The 26,682-nt window shown below is 41.3% G+C and overlaps 2 protein-coding genes and 1 pseudogene across 3 annotated transcripts in view; 2 read left to right on the top strand and 1 right to left on the bottom strand.

Moving 5' to 3' along the window:
* Nucleotides 1–5,247, top strand: part of LOC129842431 (zinc finger protein 665-like) — a 31,890-nt pseudogene extending 26,643 nt beyond the window's left edge.
* The window catches only part of LOC129842433 (zinc finger protein 271-like), a 222,072-nt gene that overhangs the window by 178,700 nt on the left and 16,690 nt on the right, over nucleotides 1–26,682 (top strand). Inside the window, exon 1 of one of the 2 annotated variants that reach the window (XM_055910995.1) lies at nucleotides 25,217–25,908. The exons of the other annotated variant lie outside the window; for it this stretch is intronic. Coding sequence (XP_055766970.1) covers nucleotides 25,488–25,908 — 421 coding nt within the window. The 5' untranslated portion in view covers nucleotides 25,217–25,487. Of the gene's footprint in view, nucleotides 1–25,216; nucleotides 25,909–26,682 lie in introns of those variants that run through there. 2 annotated transcript variants of the gene reach the window in all.
* Nucleotides 6,885–19,573, bottom strand: LOC129842440 (zinc finger protein 883-like). Its single transcript, XM_055911006.1, has 2 exons — nucleotides 18,956–19,573; nucleotides 6,885–10,855 (listed from the first exon to the last, which is right to left on the bottom strand). Exons 1-2 carry the CDS (start codon nucleotides 19,239–19,241, stop codon nucleotides 9,645–9,647), a joined length of 1,497 nt encoding a protein of 498 aa, XP_055766981.1. The 5' UTR covers nucleotides 19,242–19,573; the 3' UTR covers nucleotides 6,885–9,644.

Raw genomic sequence — 26,682 nt, 5'->3', positions numbered from 1 at the left:
CATAAACAGCTCGTCAACCACCTCGGTAGCTTGCTAGCCAACATAGCCGAAAGATTCAAGCTATTTATACGCTTTCGGTGTATATTACCTACTGTGTTGTAGACACACTTATGTCGTATCTACTTGTTAATCTATTTAATATTACGTTATTTTGTATTAGTCAGCTATAGTAGCTGACTGGTTAAGTTAGCACTAGCCTAGTCGCTAATGATAGCTAGCTAGCTAACATCCCCGACCATGAGCTCAGTAAGCTTCTCCCCTCCTGCTAAAGAAGAGGAAGTCTGCTGGACGGAGAAAGAAGCTCTGGGGCAGAACATTGTCGTGAAAGAGGAGAAGGAAGAAGACGATATCACAGTAAAACAAGAAGTAGAGGATGAGGTTGTTACAGTGAAAGAAGAAGAGAAAGACGTTTCAGTGAAAGAAGAGGAAGACGCGTTCAGAGTGAAAGAGGAGGAGGATGTTACAGTAAAAGAAGACGAGAAGGATGTGAAAGAGGAGGACGCAGTTTTTGGTGTGAAAGAGGAGGAGGAGGAGATTACTGTCACATTGGAGGAAGAAGAGGAGGTTGGAGATCTGTTTAACACCAGTAAGTACCGTCTCTGCAGTCGTTGAACCAATATGCAGTAAAGGGTTTCTACACTTTAATGTTGTTCTGTAGGAATGGCTGAAGCTACACTGTAACGTGTAGAACATCAAGAGTGGACCATCAACAAAAGGTTAACAATTGATCAAATGCATCCAATGACAATGCCTGAAATACTGTAGTCCTCAATATCTCCTATTAGATTAGCCCAATATGTAGTCTTAAAGGGGAAATCAGCATTTTGGGACTTATACATTAATGATATGTACCCATCTGTTTCTTTAAGAATTCACTTATACAGTAAATGCCTCATGAGCTTAGTTCAACTGTCGTACCCCATCAGAACCCAAAATATAAGCTTATATTATCTCCAATGTTTGTCAGTAAATATAAACAAACACTGTATATCCTCAAAACATGGTTAAAACTATAATGTTGATATCATGGATGGTTGCATTTCTCCAGCCCCATCCCTCAGCTTTTTACTGAAACAGGCAGGGAGTACGCTTTGTTATTGTTTCTACTGCTGATTGCTGCCCCCGTTACTCCTCAAGGTCCAATGACTGTATGTTATTTTCAGAGGTAGACTGGCCCTGGCAGGTAAAATAGTCAAATATTCCATCTAAATGTGAATCCATTCTCAATTGCGATACATTTCTAGAAACATAAAACGCTGTACTTTCATATCAATTCAGAATAATTTGCCATCCAGGACCTATTTAATAGGCGTGTCAGAGGAAAGCCCACGTGACTGGAGTATAGACTGTTCTCTCTGCTGCCGCACAATTCATAAAATCGCCACCGGACAATTTACATTGACCCCTCCACCACCCTCCATTTTGTGCACTGCTGCTACTCACTGGTTGTTTGTTACCTATGCATAGTCACTACACTCCCCTACCTTCATGTACAGATTACCTCAACTAGCCTGTAACCCCGCACACTGACTCGGTACCGGTGCCCCCTGTATATAGCCTCCACACTGACTCGGTACCGGTGCCCCCTGTATATAGCCTCCACACTGACTCTGTACCGTAACACCCTGTATATAGCCTCCACACTGACTCAGTACCGGTGCCCCCTGTATATAACCTCCACACTGACTCAGTACCGGTGCCCCCTGTATATAGCCTCCACACTGACTCGCTACCGGTTCCCCCTGTATATAGCCTCCACACTGACTCAGTACCGGTGCCCCCTGTATATAACCTCCACACTGACTCAGTACCGATGCCCCCTGTATATAGCCTCCACACTGACTCGCTACCGGTTCCCCCTGTATATAGCCTCCACACTGACTCAGTACCGGTGCCCTCTGTATATAGCCTCCACACTGACTCAGTACCGGTGCCCCCTGTATATAACCTCCACACTGACTCAGTACTGGTCCCCCCTGTATATAGCCTCCATACTGACTCGCTACCGGTGCCCCCTGTATATAGCCTCCACACTGACTCAGTACCGGTGCCCCCTGTATATAGCCTCCACACTGACTCTGTACCGGTGCCCTCTGTATATAGCCTCCACACTGACTCGGTACCGGTGCCCCCTGTATATAGCCTCCACACTGACTCTGTACCGGTGCCCCCTGTATATAACCTCCACACTGACTCAGTACCGGTGCCCCCCTGTATATAGCCTCCACACTGACTCGGTACCGGTGCCCCCTGTATATAGCCTCCACACTGACTCGGTACCGGTGCCCCCTGTATATAGCCTCCACACTGACTCAGTACCGGTGCCCCCTGTATATAGCCTCCACACTGACTCGGTAGCGGTGCCCCCTGTATATAGCCTCCACACTGACTCAGTACCGGTGCCCCCTGTGTATAGCCTCCACACTGACTCGGTACCGGTGCCCCCTGTATATAGCCTCCACACTGACTCGGTACCGGTGCCCCCTGTATATAGCCTCCACACTGACTCAGTACCGGTGCCCCCTGTATATAGCCTCCACCCTGACTCAGTACCGGTGCCCCCTGTATATAACCTCCACACTGACTCTGTACCGGTGCCCTCTGTATATAGCCTCCACACTGACTCAGTACCGGTGCCCCCTGTATATAACCTCCACACTGACTCGGTACCGGTGCCCCCCTGTATATAACCTCCACACTGACTCGGTACCGGTGCCCCCTGTATATAACCTCCACACTGACTCGGTACCGGTGCCCCCCTGTATATAGCCTCCACACTGACTCAGTACCGGTGCCCCCTGTATATAGCCTCCACACTGACTCGGTACCGGTGCCCCCCTGTATATAGCCTCCAAACTGACTCGGTACCGGTGCCCCCCTGTATATAGCCTCCACACTGACTCGGTACCGGTGCCCCCTGTATATAACCTCGTTATTGTTATTCTCATTGTGTTACTTTTTATTATTACTTTTTATTTTAGTCTACTTGGTAAACGTTTTCTTCTTCTTGAACTGCACTGTTGGTTAAGGGCTTGTAAGTAAAGCATTTCACTCTAAAGTCTAAAGTCTCCTTCCAGACTCACATTAAACATCTCCAATCCCAAATTAAATCTAGAATATGCTTCCTATTTCACAACAAAAACTCCTACACTCACGCTGCCAAACATACCCTTGTAAAACTGACTATCCTACCGATCCTTGACTTCGGTGATGTCATTTACAAAATAGCCTCCAACACTCTACTCAGCGAACTGGATGCAGTCCATCACAGTGTCATCCATTTTGTCACCAAAGCCCCATATACCACCCACCACTGTGACCTGTATGCTCTCGTTGGCTGGTCCTCGCTACATATTCATCGCTAAACCCACTGGCTCCAGGTCATCTATAAGTCTTTGCTAGGTAAAGCTCCGCCTTAACTCAGCTCACTGGTCACCATAGCAACACCCACCCATAGCATGGCCTGTTTATTGCCTTACCTCCTTACTCCATCACACTGTATATAGATTTTTATATTGTGTTATTGACTGTACTTTTGTTTATCCCATGTGTAACTCTGTGTTGTTTTTTTGTCGCACTGCTTTGATTTTTCTTGGTCAGGTCGCAGTTGTGAATGAGAACTTGTTCTCATCTGGACACCTGGTTAAATAAAGGTGGGGGAAAAATGTAATTAAAAATACATTTAAAAAATCATAACTTTATTGACAACACCCAAATAGATACTGTCATTAATGCGATTCTTCAATAATTAAACATATTTCTTAATACTGTAGCAAACATTATATTACACAGGACATTCAAACGAGCCTTACAATTATAATCCAAAGTAGTGTGAAATGCACTCATAAGCAACCTGTAAATGGAGGTTACTCCCCTGAGTTTTCCCCCATTCACATTCAGAAAAAACTGAAAAACTAAAATCTTTGCTCAACATTTTTGCTCTAATCAGATATAGTACATCCATAACTAGCGGTTTCCTCATTACCAGATATACTACATCCATAACTAGTGGTTTCCTCATTACCAGATATACTACATCCATAACTATCGGTTTCCTCATTAGCGGGGAGGAGTTTCTACAACCAAATTGTATGTTCATCGCCCTCGTTCCTCAATTGTATTAAACACAGAAAGGGCCCTATATTGGAGACCAAAAGTCGTCTGGCTCACTGCTTAGAGTTTCAACAACATGAATAACTTATTTCTAGCCTACAATCATCGATGTTACTACTAATGTGAAAACAAGACATTATATGACTATTCTTGCTCAATTTAAGACAATTGTCAAATAATTTTAACATTCATTACAGACGTCAATTATTGTACAACATCATGGCTACACTGTTGGCATCACCTTTTACAGTGGATTTCCACTGTTGTTGGCCTTTAATCATCTGACTTTGTTGTTCACACAGGAGAGATATGGGACTATCGTGGATCCTCTGGGGAGCCTCAACAACCTCATGATGCTGAAGAGGCAGAGAAGAGTCTCTCCAGATCAGAACACCTCAATAAACACCTGCAGAGATCCACAGGGAAGAAATCTCACTGCTGCTCTGACTGTGGGAAGAGATTCTCCTCCTTATCAGGCATTAAAACTCATCAAATGATCCACACAGGAGAGAAACCTTATAGCTGTGATCAATGTGGGAAGAGTTTTATTAGATCTGGCCATCTGACTTTACACCAGAGAATACACACAGGAGATAAACCTTATAGCTGTGATCAATGTGGGAAGAGTTTTAGTCAATCTAGCTCTCTGACAGTGCACCAGAGAACACACACAGGAGAGAAACCATATAGCTGTGATCAATGTGGGAAGAGTTTTTGTCAATCTAGCTCTCTGACAATGCACCAGAGAAGACACACAGGAGATAAACCTTATGGCTGTGGTCAATGTGGGAAAAGTTTTTGTCAATCTAGCTCTCTGACAGTGCACCAGAGAACACACACAGGAGAGAAATTGTATAGCTGTGTTCAATGTGGGAAGAGTTTTGGTCATTCTGCCTCTCTGACTCAACACCAGAGAATACACACAGGAGAGAAACCTTACAGCTGTGATCAATGTGGGAAGAGTTATGGGCAATCTAGCCATCTGACTCTACACAAGAGAACACACACAGGAGAGAAATCTCATAGCTGTGATCAATGTGGGAAGAGATACTCTAGTAAAATATCTCTGATCAAACATCAGAAAATACATGGAGTTGTTTCATGATATCAATGAATAAATGTCACAATGTAGAATATTGTAGTAGGAGTATTTTAATGATGTCACAATGTAGAATGTTTCAACATTGTAGTAGGAGTATTTTAATGATGTCACAATGTAGAACACTAAACGTTTGTTCCCTGTTCTATTGATTTCAACATGATATGGATATTAGCCTCAGGGGGAAAATCCAGGCTCTGAATTGGAAGAGTACTATTTATGTGATTTAACAAAATTGTCAACTGGAAACAGGGCAGCAAAGTTTGTCTCCAGAGCGTTTTAGAGGATATTACTATTGAACTATGAACCCCTTTAATAACCAGACCTTCATACAAACTTGCTCTCGTCTGAATTCTTGACGGAGTCACAACGGGCGGCCTAAGCGGCATCTAGTCCATCTGCTGACTGGACGCAGGTGAGGAAAGGTGAGGAAAATGTACATTTTATTTTCAGACAACAAGTTAAAGTGTAGGAAGCATTAGTTTTTACTCAGTGTAACAACACAGTGTGGTTAAAGACTTAGTAACTGAGTTGTAAGTACAAACAGTTATGTTTTTGTTTTAAATTTACAAAATTAAAATTACTAATTTACATTTCAAATGTTTCCTTCACTCAAGTATTACAACTGTTTTTCTAGGGGTGTAGGGTGGAAGCTGTCTCTGTGTAACAGGGAATTCCTGTCCGTCGGCTTCCTGTATAGGTCTGTGCTAAAGCCACTCTTCTCCCTCTTAATCAAAATGTCCAGATAACTTGTTTCATGCGCATCAAAGGTGAGGGTGATTTTCAGATGTTCACTACTTGTATTGATGAAGGAATGGAATCGATGAAGTTCCTCTGCTGTCCCCTGGAATAGAAGGAACACGTCATCAATGAAGACTTTTACAGAGCCTGATGAGGTGCTAGAATGGATTGTTAGGGCTGACAATCACATTCTTCTCTAACAACCCCACACACAGATTGGCATAATTAGAGTATATTTTTAAACTACAATGACCATAATGCACTGCGTGCCTACTTGTCTTGTCTGTTTATTTTACACCTGCTATGTAAAAGAGACAGAAGAATGTATGGTGGTCAATGCTATCCGGGATCCTTGGGACATCCCTACCCTAAACCCTACCTTAACCATTTTAAATGTCAACTTCAATTGGCTAGAGACATCCCAAGGATGTATCTCTACCTGAAAATACATGATCTAAGTGTTTGATAGTTTGTATTCAGCAGTCATAAAGACATATTTACTTTAATGAACTACGAAAATAGTGATTTTGTCAGACAGCATAGACAGCAGCTCTACACTTTATTGACTGACTGATCCATTCATCCTTCCATCCCTCCTCAGCCTTCCTCTCCTCTGAAGACCCAGTGAGGGTGGAGCTCAGTCAGAGAGCTGTTGAGGGACTGGTTAGGAAAACACTTCTACAGCCAGAGAGGTGAGAGGTCACACATGGTTTAGATGGTAAATATTTATGTCCCCTTAGTGGTTCATCACGTAAGCAAAAGGGAATATGTTCCATCATCCATGTTTATTTACATTGTAAATAAATTGTTCACTGATATTGGTGTAATTTCTCACCCCCTTTGGCTGTATGAAAGTTAATTTCTCCTCAGACACACACATTTGTTTTTTGATATTATGGTCATTTGTTAAATGTACTTGTTTTGCAATATGTTCAAATCAAATCAAGCTTTATTTATACAGCACGTGTCAGACATGGATGCAACACAATGGTTTCACAGGAAAAAACTATGAAAATTAAACAGATATATTTAGTACATGTAACAGTATAACTTTAGTCCGTCCCATCGCCCCGGGCGCGAACCAGGGACCCTCTGCACACATCAACAGTCACCCATGAAGCATCGTTACCCATCACTCCACAAAAGCCGCGGCCCTTGCAGAGCAAGGGGAACCACTACTTCAAGGTCTCAAAGCGAGTGACGTCACCAATTGAAACGCTATTAGCGCGCACCACCGCTAACTAGCTAGCCATTTCACATCGGTTACATACACAAACATAAGAGGATAAAAACAGAAGAAAAACAACTGAAAGACTAATGAGCAAGAAAGAAAGGAAATGCCATTGATTAAAATATTAACAATATGTTGCTATATCCAACCCAACCCAAAATATAAGCTTGTTTTTTTAGAACTAACAGAGTCACTGACAACTAAACAGGTGGGGTTTTAGGAGGGGTTCTGAAAGACACTATGGGGGTGTCCACTGAAAGTTGACTAGTAACAACAACTGGGACCTAAAAGACACCACCCATGAGACCCACTAAATCTGCCCAAGAAGAGGAAAACAAAAGAAAAACCCACAATAAACTTAAAGACAGGAAGCAAACCAAAAAGGTGGAGCAACTAAAGGTGTTGACTCTCCACATCTATCAAGACAACTGGAGCACTGGGCCAGACACTCTTAAATAGAACCTGGACCAGCTCAGGTGAAACACCTTCCCACTAACGAGATGGACAAGCCAGCACAGGTGTAACACATACTGACTAACGAGGTGACACCAATCAGTGCTCCCAAGACACATTTCAGTTGAATGCATTCAGTTGTACAATCAATCAAATGTATTTATAAAGCCCTTCTCACATCAGCTGATGTCACAGAGTGCTGTACAGAAACCCAGCCTAAAACCCCAAACAGCAAGCAATGCAGGTGTAGAAGCACGGTGGCTAGGAAAAACTCCCTAGAAAGACCAGAACCTAGGAAGAAACCTAGAGAGGAATCAGGCTCTGAGGGGTGGCCAGTCCTCTTCTGGCTGTGCCGGGTGGAGATTATAACAGAACATGGCCAAGATGTTCAAATGTTCATAGATGACCAGCAGGGTCAAATATTAATAAACACAGTGGTTGTTGAGGGTGTAACAGGTCAGCACCTCAGTAGTAAATGTCAGTTAGCTTTTCATAGCCAATCATTCAGAGTATCTCTACAACTTCCATTTCACATAATCATCTACAATGCTTCACCTTCTACAATATAAACATGGTGTCTACTGGCTGTCAACAATTAAAAACACGCATTTCTAAATAATAATATGCAATCGTATAATTTTTTAAATCCCTTTTCTTTCCATAGAATCCTAAAACCCACTAGCTTCTAGAACTCTCGTCTCCCTAAAACCCACTAGCTTCTAGAACTCTCGTCTCCCTAAAACCCACTAGCTTCTAGAACTCTCGTCCCCTTGGAACGAGCCCAAACAAAACTCAAATCAAATTGTATTAGTCACATGCGCCGGATACAACACTGGAACTCTTACTTACGAGCCCTTAACAGTGCCGTTTCAAAAAAACACAGAAAAGAATAAGAGATAAAACTAATCTCCAACACGGGAAAAACGTGTCAAAATAAATTGTGATCATGGTAACTCACTGGCTAAATGCAAAACACAAATCTATTTGACTGCCCCCCCTTGAGATAATCAGCAACCAGGTTGTCCTTACCACGGACATGTCTGATTTCAAGAGGAAACTCCTGCGATATCCGTAGTAACTTTCCACTGCAGAGCTTCTCTCTCTTTTCAGGGTTCACTAGATAGGCATGTTGTTGGATGTAAAAGCAGGGTAACAATGTCAATATAATTGTACCCAAAAATGTCAAGTTGGTTGCATGAATAACTATGATTAGTAAATGTTACATAATATGAAATATCAAAACCAAATGTTCACCCCTTTGTTAATATGTATTGGCAATACTTCACTTAATGGTGAGGCATGGAATAATAAAACATGTATCTTTTGTCAGGCTGAATGTTTGAATATATGAGGTGATTTAAGTCATGCTTCTTCAGTAGTGGAATAAAGACAATTAGCATTTGAATGTTGTAAAGAAATACTGGAGTGATGTCAGATTGTTAATAAAATTGATTATAGGTGTATCGGCTGCAAGTACGTTGAAATTAAGCAGTTTAAGTCATTGAAAAAAATCAACCCGAAAAGACATCTTTTCAACTTTCACTTTCAACTACAACAGAACATATACTGGACAGAACATATACTGGACAGAACATATACTGGACTTCAGGCATAGTCTTATTTTCAACGTCTTTTGAATGACATTTTGATAAATGGGAATAGTGCAATGTCAAAACACAGTTTTAACGTGTCCAAATCAATAACCAATATGCAGAAACATTTTGAAGTGTTGCATTTTGATTCAAGTGGGTCACCAACATGGTAAGTGTAACACAGCTCTTTTTTGTTAGTCACTTTTTGATAAATCTCATAAATAATACTCTTTCAATTCAGAGCCTGGATTTTCCCCCTGAGGCTAATATCCATATCATGTTGAAATCAATAGAACAGGGGACAAACGTTTAGGGTTCTACATTGTGACATCATTAAAATACTACTACTACAATGTTAAAACATTCTACATTGTGCCATTGATTAACACTTCATTGATATCATGAAACAACTTCTTCATGTATGTATTTTCTGATGTCTGATCAGAGATCTTTTATCAGAGTATCTCTTGTCACATTGATCACAGCTATGAGGTTTCTCTCCTGTGTGTATTCTCTGGTGTATAGTCAGATAGCTAGATGTAGTAAAACTCTTCCCACACTGATCACAGCTGTAAGGCTTCTCTCCTGTGTGTGTTCTCTGGTGCCTAATCAGTTGACTAGAATGAGTAAAACTCTTCCCACATTGATCACAGCTATGAGGTTTATCTCCTGTGTGTGTTCTCTGGTGTATAGTCAGATAGCTAGATGTAGTAAAACTCTTCCCACATTGATCACAGCTATGAGGTTTATCTCCTGTGTGTGTTCTCTGGTGTCGAGTCAGATGGTTAGATGTAGTAAAACACTTCCCACATTTATCACAGGTGTAAGGTTTCTCTCCTGTGTGTATTCTCTGGTGTTGAGTCAGATGGTTAGATGTAGTAAAACACTTCCCACATTTATCACAGGTGTAAGGTTTCTCTCCTGTGTGCATTCTCTGGTGTCGAGTCAGATGATTAGATGTAGTAAAACACTTCCCACATTGATTACAGCTGTAAGATTTCTCTCCTGTGTGTATTCTCTGGTGTTGAGTCAAAGACCCAGATGTAGTAAAACTCTTCCCACATTGACCACAGCTATAAGGTTTCTCTCCTGTGTGTATTCTCTGGTGTAGAGTCAGAATGCTATATGCAGCAAAACTCTTCCCACATTGACCACAGCTATAAGGTTTCTCTCCTGTGTGTATTCTCTGGTGTAGAGTCAGAATGCTATATGCAGCAAAACTCTTCCCACATTGATCACAGCTATATGGTTTCTCTCCTGTGTGGGTTCTCTGGTGTCGAGTCAGATTGTTAGATGTAGTAAAACACTTCCCACATTGACCACAGCTATAAGGTTTCTCTCCTGTGTGTATTCTCAGATGTTGAGTTAGATGGCAAGATCTACCAAAACTCTTCCCACATTGATCACAGCTATAATGTTTCTCTCCTGTGTGGATCCTTTGATGAATTTTAATGCCTGATGAGGTGAATCTCTTCCCACAGTCAGAGCAGCAGTGAGTTCTCTTCCCTGTGGATCTCTGCAGGTGTTTATTGAGGCGTTCTGATCTGGAGAGACTCTTCTCTGCCTCGTCAGCATCATGAGGTTGTTGATGCTCCCCAGAGGACCCACGATGGTCCCGTATCTCTCCTGTGTGAACAACAAAGTCAGATGATTAAAGGCCCACAACAGTGGAAATCCACTGTAAAAGGTGATGCCAACAGCGTAGCCATGATGTTGTACAACAATTGACGTCTGTAATGAATGTTCAAATTATTTGACAATTGTCTTAAAATGAGCAAGAATAGTCTTATTTTAGTAGTAACATCAATGATTGTAGACTAGAAATAAGTTATTCATGTTGTTGAAACTCTAAGCAGTGTGCCAGACGACTTTTGGTCTCCAATATAGGCCCCTTTCTGTGTTTAATAAAATTGCGGCACAAGGGCGATGCGCACACAATTTGATTGCAGAAACACCTCCCTGCTAATGAGGAAACCGATAGTAATGGATGTAGTATATCTGCTAATGAGGAAACCACAAGTTATGGATGTAGTATATCTGCCTGGAGCAAAAATGGTGAGCAAAGATTTTAGTTTTTCACAATGTATTCTGAATGTGAATAGGGGAAAACTCAGGGTAGTAACCTCTATTTCCAGGTTGATTATGAGTACATTTCACACTACTTTGGATTATAATTGTAAGGCTCGTTTGAATGTCCTGCTTAATATAAATGTGTGCTACAGTATTAAGAATTATGTGTAATTATTGAAGAACTGCATTAATGACAGTATACATTTGGGTGTTGCTAATAAAGTTAAGATTTCTTTGTATTTCACCTTTATTTAACCAGGTAGGCCAGTCGAGAACAAGTTCACATTTACAACTGCGACCTGGCCAAGATAAAGCAAAGCAGTGCGACAAAAAAACAACAGTTACATACACTTAGGATAAACAAACGTACAGTCAATAACACAATAGAAAGTCTATATACAGTGTGTGCAAATGGAGTAAGGAGGTAAGGCAATAAATAGGCCTTAGTAGCGAAGTAATTACAAATGAACACTGGAGTGATAGATGTGCAGATGATGATGTGCAAGTAGAAATACTGGTGTGCAAAAGAGCAAAAAAAGTAAAAAAAACATGGGGATGAGGTAGGCAATTGGATGGGCTATTTACAGATGGGCTGTGTACAGCTGCAGCGATCGGTAAGCTGTTCAGATAGCTGATGCTTAAAGTTAGTGAGGGAGAGTCTCCAGCTTCAGTGATTTTGAAAATCGTTCCAGTCATTGGCAGCAGAGAACTGGAAGGAAAGGCGGCCAAAATAGGTGTTGGCTTTGGGGATGACCAGTGAGATATACTTCCTGGAGCGCGTGCTACGGGTGGGTGTTGCTATGGTGACCAGTGAGCTGAGTTAAGGCGGAGCTTTACCTAGCAAAGACTTATAGATGACCTGGAGCCAGTGGGTTTGGAGACGAATATGTAGCGAGGGCCAGCCGACGAGAGCAGTGGTATATGGGGATATGGTGACAAAACGGATGGCACTGTGATAGACTGCATCCAGTTTGCTGTGTAGAATGTTGGAGGCTATTTTGAAAATGACATCACTGAAGTCAAGGATCGGTAGGATAGTCAGTTTTACGAGGGTATGTTCGGCAGCGTGAGTGAAGGAGGCTTTGTTGCAAAATAGGAAGCCAAATCTAGATTTAATTTTGGATTGGAAATGCTTAATATTAGTCTGGAAGGAGAGTTTACAGTCTAGCAAGACACCTAGGTATTTATAGTTGTCCACATATTCTAAAGTCAGAACCGCCCAGAGTAGTCATGCTGGACGGGCGGGTACGGGCAGCGATCGGTTGAAGGGCATACATTTAGTTTTACTAGCGTTTAAGAGCAGTTGGAGGCCACGGAAGGAGTGTTGTATGGCATTGAAGCTCATTTGGAGGTTTGTTAACCTTTATGGGATAGGGCGCAGCATTTTCACTTTTGGATGAACTGCCTCCTACTCTGTCCCAGATGCTAATCAATCAATCAATCAAGTTTATTTTATATAGCCCTTCGTACATCAGCTAATATCTCGAAGTGCTGTACAGAAACCCAGCCTAAAACCCCAAACAGCAAGCAATGCAGGTGTAGAAGCACGGTGGCTAGGAAAAACTCCCTAGAAAGGCCAAAACCTAGGAAGAAACCTAGAGAGGAACCAGGCTATGAGGGGTGGCCAGTCCTCTTCTGGCTGTGCCGGGTGGAGATTATAACAGAACATGGCCAAGATGTTCAAAATGTTCATAAGTGACAAGCATGGTCAAATAATAATCAGGAATAAATGTCAGTTGGCTTTTCATAGCCGATCATTAAGAGTTGAAAACAGCAGGTCTGGGAAAGGTAGGGGTTCCATAACCGCAGGCAGAACAGTTGAAACTGGAATAGCAGCAAGGCCAGGTGGATACCCCCGGACAGGGCCAAACAGTAAGGATATAACCCCACCCACTTTGCCAAAGCCCAGCCCCCGCACCACTAGAGGGATATCTTCAACCACCAACTTACAATCCTGAGACAAGGCCAAGTATAGCCCACAAAGATCTCCACCACAGTACAAACCAAGGGGGTGCACCCCCCAATAATATATGCATATTATTGTTAGTATTGGATAGAAAACACTCATATGTCCAAATAGCCACTTGTTGTTAGCGTGTTCAGCCCAGTAATCCATCTTCATGAGGCGCAGGCACTTCGTCCAGACAAAAACTCGAGAAGTTCCTTTACACTCCTTTAGAAACATGTCAAACGATATATGGAATCAATCTTTAGGATGTTTTTAACATAAAACATCAATAATGTTCCAACCGGAGAATTCCTTTGTCTGAAGAAAAGCACTGGAACTAGAGGTAACTCTGTCGGGAGCGCGCGTCATGAGACCAAGGCACTCTGCCAGACCACTGACTCAAAGAGGTCTCATGAGCCCCTCCTTTATAGTAGAAGCCTCATTCAAGTTTCTAAAGACGGTTGACATCTAGTGGAAACCGTAGGAGGTGCAACTTTATCCATATCTCAATGTGTATTCGGTAAGCCAAGCTTTAAAAAACTACAAACCTCAGATTTCCCACTTCCTGGTTGGATTTGTCTCAGGTTTTCGCCTGCCATATGAGTTCTGTTATACTCACAGACATCATTCAAACAGTTTTAGAAACTTCAGAGTGTTTTATATCCAATACTAGTAATAATATGCATTTATTAGCATCTGGGACAGAGTAGCAGGCAGTTTACTCTGGGCACCTTATTCATCCAAGCTACTCAATACTGCCCTCCTGTCACCAAGAAGTTGTGTCCAAAGTGTCCAAAGAAGGGCCAGATGTATACAGAATGGTGTCGTCTGCATAAAGGTGGATCAAGGAATACCCCGCAGCAAGAGCAACATCGTTGATATATACAGAGAAAAGAGTTGGCCCGAGAATTGAACCCTGTGGTACCCCCATAGAGACTGCCAGAAGTCCATACAACAGGCCCTCCGATTTGACACACTGAACTCTGTCTAAGAAGTAGTTGGTGAACCAGGCGAGTCAGTCATTTGAGAAACTAAGGCTGTTGAGTCTGCCGATAAGAATACGGTGATTGACAGTGTCGAAATCCTTGGCCAGGTTGATGAAGACAGCGACACAGTATTGTCTTTTATCAATGGCGGTTATGATATCGTTTAGTACCTTGAGCGTGGCTGAACAAAATAAACAAAATGGAGAACCGTGATTAATGAACAGTCCAGCAGGCATCAGCTATGTAGCCAAGTGATCATAGGGTCCAGTGAACAGCAATATATGAACTAGGGAAGCCGTTAGGTAATCATTACTATGCTAGCCGGGAGATGCGCCTGGCTCGAGGCTAACTGGTGCTAGCGTCGGGACAAGGGCATTAGCCACTATAGCCACTCCAGTGCGTCCGGTGCAAAGGTCCAGAGCTTACGGCAGGAATCCGGTGATGTAGTGGCTTCTAGTCGTGTTAGTGAAGAGTCTGGGAGACATCAGCTGTGTAGCCGAGTGATCATAGGGTCCACTAAGCAGGCCGGGAGATGGGCCTGGCTCAAGGCTAGCTTAGGGGCTGGGCCACTCAGTGGCAGCTAGCTAGCTGCGATTATCCGGTGTAATGGTCCAGAGCTTACGGCAGGAATACGGTGATGTAGTGGAGACAAACAGTCCGATATGCTCAGGGTTGATATTGCGCTGTGCAGACTGACAGATATTATCCAGGCTAAAAGCGGCTGGTGTCTGAGCTAAAAAGGTAAAGGCCTTTAGCAGTGGCTAACAATGACTAAATAGCTAGTAGCTAATTAGCCGGTTAGCTTCTGATGGCTAGCTACTGATGGAGGTTCTAGCTATAAGGTCTATAAAAAAATAAATAGCAGATCCGCATCATAATGGGTGAGGCGGGTTGCCGTCTTGGATTACAAGATGACTCTGTTAAAAACCATTGGATTTAGCAAACTCTGAAATGATTTAGTGTTTCTGTGCCCATGAAAACTGTTTTCCCAGAGTAACACAAGGAGCCACTAAATGATACATAGTTCGAGTGCATTTCAGAATATAACAAAACTGTCCGACAGCAAGATCCCGTATTTAAGTTGAAGTTCATCATATGACAAGCGTAACGTTATGACTATAACTACTGTTCCCTGAAGGAGGGAAACTAGGTACAACATACTATCATATCCACGCCTCGCTGGAATCCCCGCCTTCCACAGGTGATGAGCGTGAGGTTTGGATTTATTCCTTCAATTTAATACCGCTCTTCACCGACCCAGGAAGGGGTGGGGCCAATTAGGTGTTATACCTCGTTTCCCTCCTTCAGGGAAGTGTAATTATAATCAAAGTTACACTCCCTTTCAGTTGGTCAACTTCGGTAGAACATACTATGGGGAAATACAATCATTCCCCAACCGACCCAAACGAATACTAAATGAAACGTGCCTATTTGGGGATGTCTGATAGTATTTCAAATTGTCTTAACGCACCACCACTAATGAGTTGTGGAGCTTCTCAACAAAAAAATTATTCAGCTTCTCCAACTAATTTTTTCTTCACCACAAACAGCAGGTAAAGAAACTATTATTAGAATCCATTACGACAATAGTTGCTCAAAGTATTTGTAAATTATTTCCAGCTCTCGCCCTTTCGATAACCACTCAGCATTAAAGGGAAAAATGTAATGCTCTGATCCAGTGGAAATGTTATAAAATACCTGATTACTTCTTATCCTTTGCACAAATAGACAACGACAGATGTGTCTGTCCAGAACTCACTGGCAACTGAGGGCCCAGAATATTTTATACAATGTTGCAAGTTTGAGAGGACCCAGTTGATAGCTGATAGAATGTTTCAAGTTCGTTGTTGACAGGCCATGTGCAGCCAATGGGATTTATAGGATATTTATTTTTAATCAGGATATTTTCTACTTGCAGGCTGCAAATGTTTTTGTTTGTTGGTTTCATGTAGGCTATTTTTACATAGTTGGCAATGGCAATAAAAGTTACTTTTAGATTTGTATAATTTTCATTTAGATAGAATGTAGATTAATCACAGATAATGATGTTGAGATAAAGACTATTATAATTATTATTACTATTATAAATTAAATGAAACTGTTCCAGTAAAATGTGAATATGAAAATCCTAACTGGCACCAGATTAGTAGAAATGGTCAGAGAAATTGGCAAGAAATGGAAAAAGTTGCTGACTGCTGGTGTAGTCTATTACCAGAAACCATAGGAGCATAACGACTGCAGGTGTAGTCTATTACCAGAAACTATAGGAGCATAACGACTGCTGGTGTAATCTATTACCAGAAACTATAGGAGCATAACGACTGCAGGTGTAGCCTATTACCAGAAACTATAGGAGCATAACGACTGCTAGTGTAATCTATTACCAGAAACTATAGGAGCATAACGACCGCTGGTGTAGTCTATTACCAGAAACTATAGGAGCATAACGACTGCAGGTGTAACCTATTACCAGAAACTATAGGACCATAACGACTGCTGGTGTGGTCTATTACCAGAAACTATAGGAGCATAATAACTGCTGGTGTAGCCAATTACCAGAAACTATAGGAGCATAACGACTGTTGGTGTAGCCTATTACCAGAAACTATAGGAGCATAACGACTGCTGGTGTAGCCTATTACCAGAAACTATAGGAGCATAACGACTGTTGGTGTAGCCTATTACCAGAAACTATAGGAGTATAACGACCGCTGGTGTAGCGTATTACCAGAAACTATAAGAGCATAACGACTGCTGGTGTAGCGTATTACCAGAAACTATAGGAGCATAACGACTGCTGGTGTAGCCTATTACCAGAAACTATAGGAGCATAACGACTGCTGGTGTAGCCCATTACCAGAAACTATAGGAGCATAACGACTGCTAGTGTAATCTATTACCAGAAACTATAGGAGCATAACGACTGCAGGTGTAGTCTATTACCAGAAACTATAGGAGCATAACGACTGCAGGTGTAACCTATTACCAGAAACTATAGGAGCATAACGACTGCTGGTGTAATCTATTACCAGAAACTATAGGAGCATAACCACTGCTGGTGTAGTCTATTACCAGAAACTATAGGAGCATAACGACTGCAGGTGTAGCCTATTACCAGAAACTATAGGAGCATAACATCAGAATTTACGAAGGCCAGCAGCAGCGGGAGGAGTAGGCTAAAGAAGAAGTTTTTCTGATGGTTAGGCTATCTTGTTTCAGAGGGGTGTCATCAATAGCCCAGAATGACAACAGATAATAAACAGAAATAACTTATTTACATAAGTATTCAGACCCTTTGCTATGAGACTCGAAATTGCTTTCAGGTGCATCTTGTTTCCATTAATCATCCTTGAGATGTATCTACAACTTGTTCAGAGTCCACCTGTGGTAAATTCAATTGATTGGATATGATTTGGAAAGACACACACCTGTCTATATAAGGTCCCACAGTTGACAGTGCATGTCAGAGAAAAAAACAAGCAATGAGGTCGAAGGAATTGTCCGTAGAGCTCCAAGACAGGATTATGTCGAGGCACAGATCTGGGGAAGGGTACCAAAACAATTCTGCAGCATTGAAGGTCCCCAAGAACACAGCGGCCTCCATCATTTTAAAATGTAATACTCTTCCTAGTCACCTGGCCAAACCGGGCGATTGGGGGAGAAGGGCCTTGGTCAGGGAGGTGACCAAAAACCTGATGGTCACTCTGACAGCACTCCAGAGTTCCTCTGTGGAGATGGGAGAACTTTTCAGAAGGACAACCATCTCTGCAGCACTCCAACAATCAGGCCTTTATGGTAGAGTGGCCAGACGGAAGCCACTCCTCAGTAAAAAACACATGACAGCCTGCTTGGAGTTTGACAGAAACTATAGGAGCATAACGTCAGAATTCACAAAGGCCAGCAGCAGCGGGAGGAGGAAGAGTTTTTTTCTGATGGTTAGGCTATCTTGATCTCTGGCTCCCGAGTCATTTGTGTGTGTTAATTATTTAATCAAACAGCGTGCTTAAAGCATCAGACCAGTTCAGTACATATAGTTGATTTAATTAAAACACATGGGGTGTGTCTATATATGGAAAAATACACATAACATTTCTACCAATTGGTTGGTAGAAAGAAAAGACTCTTGGTTGACCCAAGATTGTTTTTAGTTGGGGCCCTAGTGCATTCATTAAGTTCAGGCCGCTTCCCTTTTTACACATTTTGTTACGTTACTTATTCGAAATTAGATTTTTTTTTAAGAATTAAATGAAAATGTTAAAATGTTTTAGAAATGCTTGAGACTCAAATAAATCGATTAATCATGGTTTCCGGATATACAGAGTTTGTTTACATTTACTTATAAACATTGGAGTAAAAAAAGCTCATAGTTTGGGTTCTGATGGGGTACAACAGTTGAACTAAGCTCATGAGGCATTTATAAGTGAATTCTTCAAGAAACAATGGGTACATATCATTAATGTATAAGTCCCAAAATGGATGTAACAACTGCTGATTGCCCCTTTAAGACGACATATTGGGCTAATCTAATAGGAGATATTGAGGACTACAGTATTTCAGGCATTGTCATTGGATGCATTTGATGAATTGTTAACGTTTTGTTGATGGTCCACTCTTGATGTTCTACACGTTACAGTGTAGCTTCAGACATTTCTACAGAACAACATTAAAGTGTAGAACCCCTTTACTGCATATTGGTTCAACGACTGCAGAGACGGTACTTACTGGTGTTAAACAGATCTCCAACCTCGTCTTCTTCCTCCAATGTGACAGTAATCTCCCCCTCCTCCTCTTTCACACCAAAAACTACATCCTCCTCTTTCACATCCTCCTCCTCTTTCACTCTGAACGCGTCTTCCTCCTCTTTCACTGAAACGTCTTTCTCTTCTTGTTTCACTGTGACATCCTCTTCTTCCTTCTCCTCTTTAACGACAATGTTCAGCCCCAGAGCTTCATTCTCCGTCCAGATAACCTCTTCTTTAACAAGAGGGGAGTAGTTTAGGGAGCTCATGTCCAGGGATGTTAGCTAGCTAGCTATCCTTAGCGACTACGCTAGTGCTAACTTAACCAGCCAGCTACTATAGCTGACTAATACAAAATAACGTAATATTAAATTAAATAGGTTAACAAGTAGATACGACCTAAGTGTGTCGAAAACACAGTAGCTAATATACACCGAAAGCGTAGAAATAGCTTGAATCTTTCGGCTATGTTGGCTAGCAAGCTACCGAGGTGGTTGACGAGCTGTTTATGAAGAACCGTCCACTAGATTATACGTCACGCTGGCAGCGTCGCCTGAAAGACGCACATCGCCGTCTGCTGACTGGAGGGGAAACGCAGTTGAGGATCATATTTTATTTTCAGACAAAGATTATTTTACATGGATTTAATTAAATAATACTATTATATTGACACATACAAAGACCTGAATGTGTTGATTGATTAGTGCGAATAATTTTTTTAATTTTTTTTTTACTACAGCACATTTAAGGCACATTTGAGTCAAACTAAATCTAAATAATTAGCAAGCTACTGTAGGTCTATACTGCTCCTACATGGTGTAACAATACATCATGTAGATGTATATAATGAACAGACTAGGTCTATACTGCTCCTACATGGTGTAACAATACATCATGTAGATGCATATAATGAACAGACTAGGTCTATACTGCTCCTACATGGTGTAACAATACATCATGTAGATGTATATAATGAACAGACTAGGTCTATACTGCTCCTACATGGTGTAACAATACATCATGTAGATGTATATAATGAACAGACTAGGTCTATACTGCTCCTACATGGTGTAACATTACATCATGTAGATGCATATAATGAACAGACTAGGTCTATACTGCTCCTACATGGTGTAACAATACATCATGTAGATGCATATAATGAACAGACTAGGTCCATACTGCTCCTACATGGTGTAACAATACATCATGTAGATGTATATAATGAACAGACTAGGTCTATACTGCTCCTACATGGTGTAACAATACATCATGTAGATGTATATAATGAACAGACTAGGTCTATACTGCTCCTATATGGTGTAACAATAGATGTACACTACCATTCAAAAGTTTGGGGTCACTTAGAAATGTCCTTGTTTTTGAAAGAAAATCTAATTTTTTCATTTATTTACCTGTTTTTGCTTTGTCATTGTGGGGTATTGTGATTTCATTATGGGGTATTGTGATGTCATTATTGGGTATTGTGTAGATTGATGAGGGGGAAAAATTGAAAAAAAATGATTGAATCAATTTTAGAATAAGGCTGTAACGTATCAAAATGTAGAAAAAGTGAAGTCTGAATGCTTTCCGAATGCACTGTATATATAGGGGCAGTACTTAGTGACATCACTTCATGAAACAGGAGGTACAAATATATAACATAGATTCACAATATCAACATTCAATGTATCAAAATATATGACCAAGCTGGAAGTGGAAACGCCAGCCCAGCCACAATCCTAGAGGTGACTCCTGATGATCAACCTCCTCCTTCACATCTGACTCCTGATGATCAACCTCCTCCTTCACATCTGACTCCTGATGATCAACCTCCTCCTTCGCATCTGACTCCTGGTGATCAACCTCCTCCTTCACATCTGACTCCAGTGATCAATCCAGAGCGTCTTCTTTTTTTGGCCAATCCCGATGGAAGACGTCATCGAATAGGACGTCATCACCACAACCGCCCACAAGTTAATTGTCATTCAGGTTATTAATGGGAAGAACATTAGCAATATGTTCTGTCTGGTAACTTGTCTCGTTCAAAGGATTTACATTGGCAGGTGCACAGGGAGAAACCCCATTAAAAAAGCTCAGTTGATCTTAAACTGCGGAAACACTTTTGGAAGTCTTTAACTGCATCAAAGTCTGTGGCCTGTGATGTTGGGACAAATGATAGTCCCTTATTATACAAGAGACAAAATTCACAAATTCTACAGCACAACGGCAGAGTCATGTCTTCAGTGTAAAACTAACAATGACTCAATAATCCTTCTGGGAATGTTATGATGTCATAAAGTTATGGGAGGAGTTAGAAAGTTGGCTGTCAGAAGCACAGTTATACAATGTTAAATTACTTTTAATGTGTCTGTCTGTATATTTCAAAACATGACATTTGAGGGTGCAGTGAGAAACCCCAGAGTTGGACGATACTTTTCTCATAAATCATCTTAAATATTATACATAATTAAACCTGGAAATCAACCAATCAACCAATCCTCCGTTGTAAATTCAAAAGAAAGGTCAAATGCTTTATTATCCAAAAGTTTAAAGTGACGGAGAGAAATAAAAAGGTGCTGATGCGGGCGCTTGAGATCGGGGTGTGTTCTAGTGGGTCTGGGCAGGTGTGACGTAGTTAATGGAGATGGAGGTGTGTTCTAGTGGGTCTGGGCAGGTGTGATGTAGTTAATGGAGATGGAGGTGTGTTCTAGTGGGTCTGGGCAGGTGTGATGTAGTTAATGGAGATGGAGGTGTGTTCTAGTGGGTCTGGGCAGGTGTGATGTAATTAATGGAGATGGAGGTGTGTTCTAGTGGGTCTGGGCAGGTGTGATGTAGTTAATGGAGATGGAGGTGTGTTCTAGTGGGTCTGGACAGGTGTGATGTAGTTAATGGAGATGGAGGAGTGTTCTAGTGGGTCTGGGCAGGTGTGATGTAGTTAATGGAGATGGAGGTGTGTTCTAGTGGGTCTGGGCAGGTGTGATGTAGTTAATGGAGATGGAGGTGTGTTCTAGTGGGTCTGGGCAGGTGTGATGTAGTTAATGGAGATGGAGGTGTGTTCTAGTGGGTCTGGGCAGGTGTGATGTAGTTAATGGAGATGGAGGTGTGTTCTAGTGGGTCTGGGCAGGTGTGATGTAGTTAATGGAGATGTGTTCTAGTTAATGTAGTTATTGTTTGTATGTGTATGTTTTGTATTGTTTACACAATTTAAAATAAAATATTAAAACATTTCCAATGCAAAGTTACACCCCACTGTTCTATTTTTGGAGTTATTACATTAAACCAATCAGAATTCAGAAGAATGCCAAAGTCAGGTGTGATGTAATATGGAGGACCAGCCTATTCCCTATGATGTAAACTACAACAGAAATAACTTCAAATGTAAAGAGATTTCTGGCATCAGGACAAAAATGTGATTCAGAGTCACCGAAAATATTTTAAGTATTTTAATTAAACTCAAACGGTAAATGCAATTCTCGTATATACGGGTTCACTGTATCACCACGCAGGGTAGATCAGAGAACTGTGGAATGTACTCAAATAGTAGTTTTTATACTATGACAGTTTTAGTTCCAACTCTTCCCGTTGGCCTATCATAGTAGAGGCTTAGCATGGTTAATACTCTTGCTCCGCTTTTGTGAGGTTGGCCTATCACAGTAGAGGCTTAGCATGGTTAATACTCTTGCTCCTCCTTTGTGAGGTTGGCCTATCACAGTAGAGGCTTAGCATGGTTAATACTCTTGCTCCTCCTTTGTGAGGTTGGCCTATCACAGTAGAGGCTTAGCATGGTTAATACTCTTGCTCCGCTTTTGGGGGCACCCGAACTTGTCCAAGCCCCTTGGCGCTTTTCTTTGTCCACATCTGGTTGCTGGGTAGAGTAGCTCCGTCTTGTGTCTCCCCTTGATTCAATATGCCAACAGGCTATAGTGCATAAACATAAATCCTAACAAAATGTAGAACTTCAAATTAAGCCAATCGTTTGCACTCATGACTTGAGTGATTTAAAGTAAACCAACGTTTTGGAAATACAAAACGCCATCTAACCAAATATCAAAGTATGTTATCTTAGCCAGCCAGCTAACATTAGCTAAATGCAGTTATCTTAGCCAGCCAGCTAACGTTAACTATATGCAGTTATCTTAGCCAGCCAGCTAACATGAGCTATATACAGTTATCTTAGCCGGCCAGCTAACATTAGCTATATGCAGTTATCTTAGCCGGCCAGCTAACGTTAGCTATATGCAGTAATCTTAGCCGGCCAGCTAACGTTAGCTATTTAGCCAACTAGCTATTAGCCTAACCAGCGTAGCCAACCAGCTAACGTTAGCTATTTAGCCGACTAGCTATTAGCCTAACCAGCGTAGCCAACCAGCTAACGTTAGCTATTTAGCTAACTAGCTATTAGCCTAACCCGCGTAGCCAACCAGCTAACGTTAGCTATTTAGCCAACTAGCTATTAGCCTAACCAGCGTAGCCAACCAGCTAACGTTAGCTATTTAGCCAACTAGCTATTAGCCTAACCAGCGTAGCCAACCAGCACCGAGACCATTTAGAACCAAACTAACAAAACCTAAACGTGTTTGCAGATCAAAAGATCCGAGACAAACAGAATGATGGGAGAAAATTAACCTTCAGAAGTCATTGATCAATGCTGATAAAGTGACACACTGCTTCAATAATAATGAGTAGTTATTTATGATGTAAAGTGATTTGTAGAGCAGTCAGTTGGCAGTCGCCTGCAGTGTCGAACCAAACCAAACCAATCAGGTGGTCGTTCGATTAAATGAATCTTCAGACGTCGTTGATCACATGCTGCTGATAAAGTGAGACAGGCATCAGCACACTGCTTTGAAGTTTAATGCTTTCAAAGCCTCGTACCTCCGGTATCAAACATAACATCCCCATCGAAAAGTTTACAATACAAAAAGGAACAAGCAGGTTGATTTCCTCTGTCATTTTGAGCCCACGGCAAGAAGGCACCAGAGCCTACCGTGCTAACGGGTTCCCACTAGATAACACAACCACACAGTTAATGAAAAGCATGAGGTGACGCTTGAGCTAGATATCAACCTATCGAGCTAGTGTGACCTTCCTGGTCTCTCAAGTCAGTGAGTCAACACAGGAAGGAGCAATGGATGGATAGTTCATTTATTTCCAAAGATGCAATGATGGGACACACACAGTATGGATGAATGATCAGTAGTGACGGGATATAAATAGCACTCCCACAGCAATTCTCCATAAATCTGCCCTATAATATACTAACAAAAAAACTATTGAAGTGTCTACCAAAGTTATTGTGATCGTATAGTGGATTTAACAATTCCTACTAATTCCTAATTTACTATAATAAATTAATCAATTGTTTCCATGTGTCTCATATTCACTACATCAGAATAAACTGTCATCCATTTTACTATCAAAATATATCAAATTAACCTGGAAATGACTAAATGTCCCCCTCTGGTGGCGAATAAGTATAATACACCTAAACTAACAAAACCGGGCTGATCAACTGGCTGGTGTTCATGAATTTATAAAACATGTACTTTATACATTTGTCATAAATGACCTGCAATGATGAGACACACAGTGTGGATGAATGATCAGTAGTCGACAGGGTAAAAATAGCACTCCTAAAGAAGATGCGTTTTCTAGTTAGATACCAACTTGAAAGAGGGAACTTTAGCAAAAAACCCACATGGAAAACGGAGATTTGGCAAATAACATATAAAGAGAGGCTTATTTGACGCCAAACCAACAGCAATAGTTACTAAAACATAAATGGCTAATGTATGATTTAAAAGGTGGATTTTATGATGTAATGTCAACTTTATATATTTCTATCCCGGGACTATTCAATTTTGAACTCACCCACAGCAATTCTCCATAAATCTGCTGTGGATTACCCAGAATCCCGAAATAAATTAATACATATGTGATAATTCAAAAACATAACTGGTTGTGCTTATAGGGAACCAGATCGTGAACACAACTAAGTTACTAAGTCTTTAGCCACACTGTATTGTTACACTGGTGAGTAAAAACTCATGCTTCCTACACTAACTTTTTGTCTGAACATTATAATATATATTTTACGTCACACTAGCGTCATTGTCTTAAAGTCGCACATCTCCAGGTTCAGACTGAGCGTTACTTACACTCCAGTCAGCCGATGGCGGTGTGCGATTTTAAGGCAATGCTGTTAGTGTGACGTATAATCTAGGGGACGGAACGCAATGCTGTTAGTGTGACGTATAATCTAGTGGACGGAACGCTTCTTTCAGCAGCAGCAACAGTTAGTCCGCCACCTCGGTAGCTTGCTAGCCAAAATAGCCGAACCAATAAAGCTCTTTAGACGCTTTAGTGTATATTAGCCACTGTATTTTAAACCATTGTCTGTCGTCTAGTTGGTTAGTTATCCTATTTAATTTCATATTTACGGTGCTGTTGTTATTATTCAGCTAGCGGGCTGGTTAAGTTAGCATTAGCCTAGCTAGCTAACATCTCAGACCATGAGTTCACTAAATTACTCTCTTCCTGCTGAAGAAGAGACGGTCTGTTGGACGGAGAAAGAAGCTCTCATCAAAGAGGAGGAGGAAGAGAAGGATGTTACAATACAAAAACAAGTAGAGGGTGAGGCTGTTACCCTGAAAGAAGAAGAGAAAGACGTTACAGTGAAAGAAGAGGAAGACGTTACAGTGAAAGAAGAGGCGTTCAGAGTGAAAGAGGAGGAGGGTGTTACAGTTAAAGATGAGGAGGATTCAGTTTTTGAAGTGAAAGCGGAGGAGGGGGAGAATACGGTCTCATCGGAAGAAGAGGAGGAAACTGGATATCTGGGCCCGATTTCCCAAACGCAATTTAAGGCATCCAGTGGTTCTAAAGATGAACTTAGCCATAAGATGGTTTTGAGAAACCGGGCCGTGATTACCACTGGTAAGTACTGTCTTAAATACAGAGGTACAAACTCTGCATTTGTTGAACTGATGTTTGGTGTTAAAAGGGAAATCTGCAATTGCTACATCCATATTTTGACTTTTAAATTATTTATTTTATAGCCATTGATTCTTGAAGAATATAACACTTGCCTCATGAGCTTAGTTCAACTGTTGTACCCCATCAGAACCCAAAATAAGCTTTTTTTACTCCAATGTTTAGAAACAATGTAAATCAACACTGTATAGCCTCAACATGGTTAAAACTATAATGTTGATATCATGGATGGTCAGTCCTTGCATCCATAGGTATGTCTATGAATTTGAGAGTAGTAAAATGTCTCCAGGCCCATCATCATCTTATTACCAAAACAGTTGTGGAATGACTGCTTTGTTATTGTTTCAACTTCAGATTGGTTGATTGATGTGTGGCTTTTTTAAAGGGACAACCAAGTATTTAAACAGCAACAAAATGGCTGTCAAGAGACTTGGTTTGGTAAACAGCTGAGGGATGGGGGTTGGAGAAATGTAACCACTCTCAAATTCATAGAGAAAGCTATTGTATCAACCTTAACCCAAAACCTAGGGACCTCGTCAAGAAGTTCTGACATCTTGGTGTAACAGTTTTAAGGTGTTGGCTTGACAGTCGCTGGACCCAGGTTTGAGTCCAGCTCAGGGCTTTCCCCTGAATTCACTACACTATGAATACAAGGACTGGCCATCCATGATGTCATAATGATAGTTTAACCAGGTTTCTAGGATATATAGTATATTC

The sequence above is a fragment of the Salvelinus fontinalis genome, unplaced genomic scaffold, assembly GCF_029448725.1.
Source record: "Salvelinus fontinalis isolate EN_2023a unplaced genomic scaffold, ASM2944872v1 scaffold_0041, whole genome shotgun sequence".
NCBI lineage: Eukaryota > Metazoa > Chordata > Actinopteri > Salmoniformes > Salmonidae > Salvelinus > Salvelinus fontinalis.
The sequence above is the reverse complement of the archived record's forward strand: the minus strand, read 5'-3'. Positions and strand labels throughout refer to the sequence as shown.

Coding starts and splice junctions, on each gene's coding strand:
- LOC129842440 (XM_055911006.1), bottom strand. CDS start 19,241: ATGAGCTCCCTAAACTACTCCCCTCTTGTTAAAGAAGAGGTTATCTGG. Junction 10,856..18,955: donor TGGAGATCTGTTTAACACCA/GTAAGTACCGTC, acceptor TTGTTCACACAG/GAGAGATACGGGACCATCGT.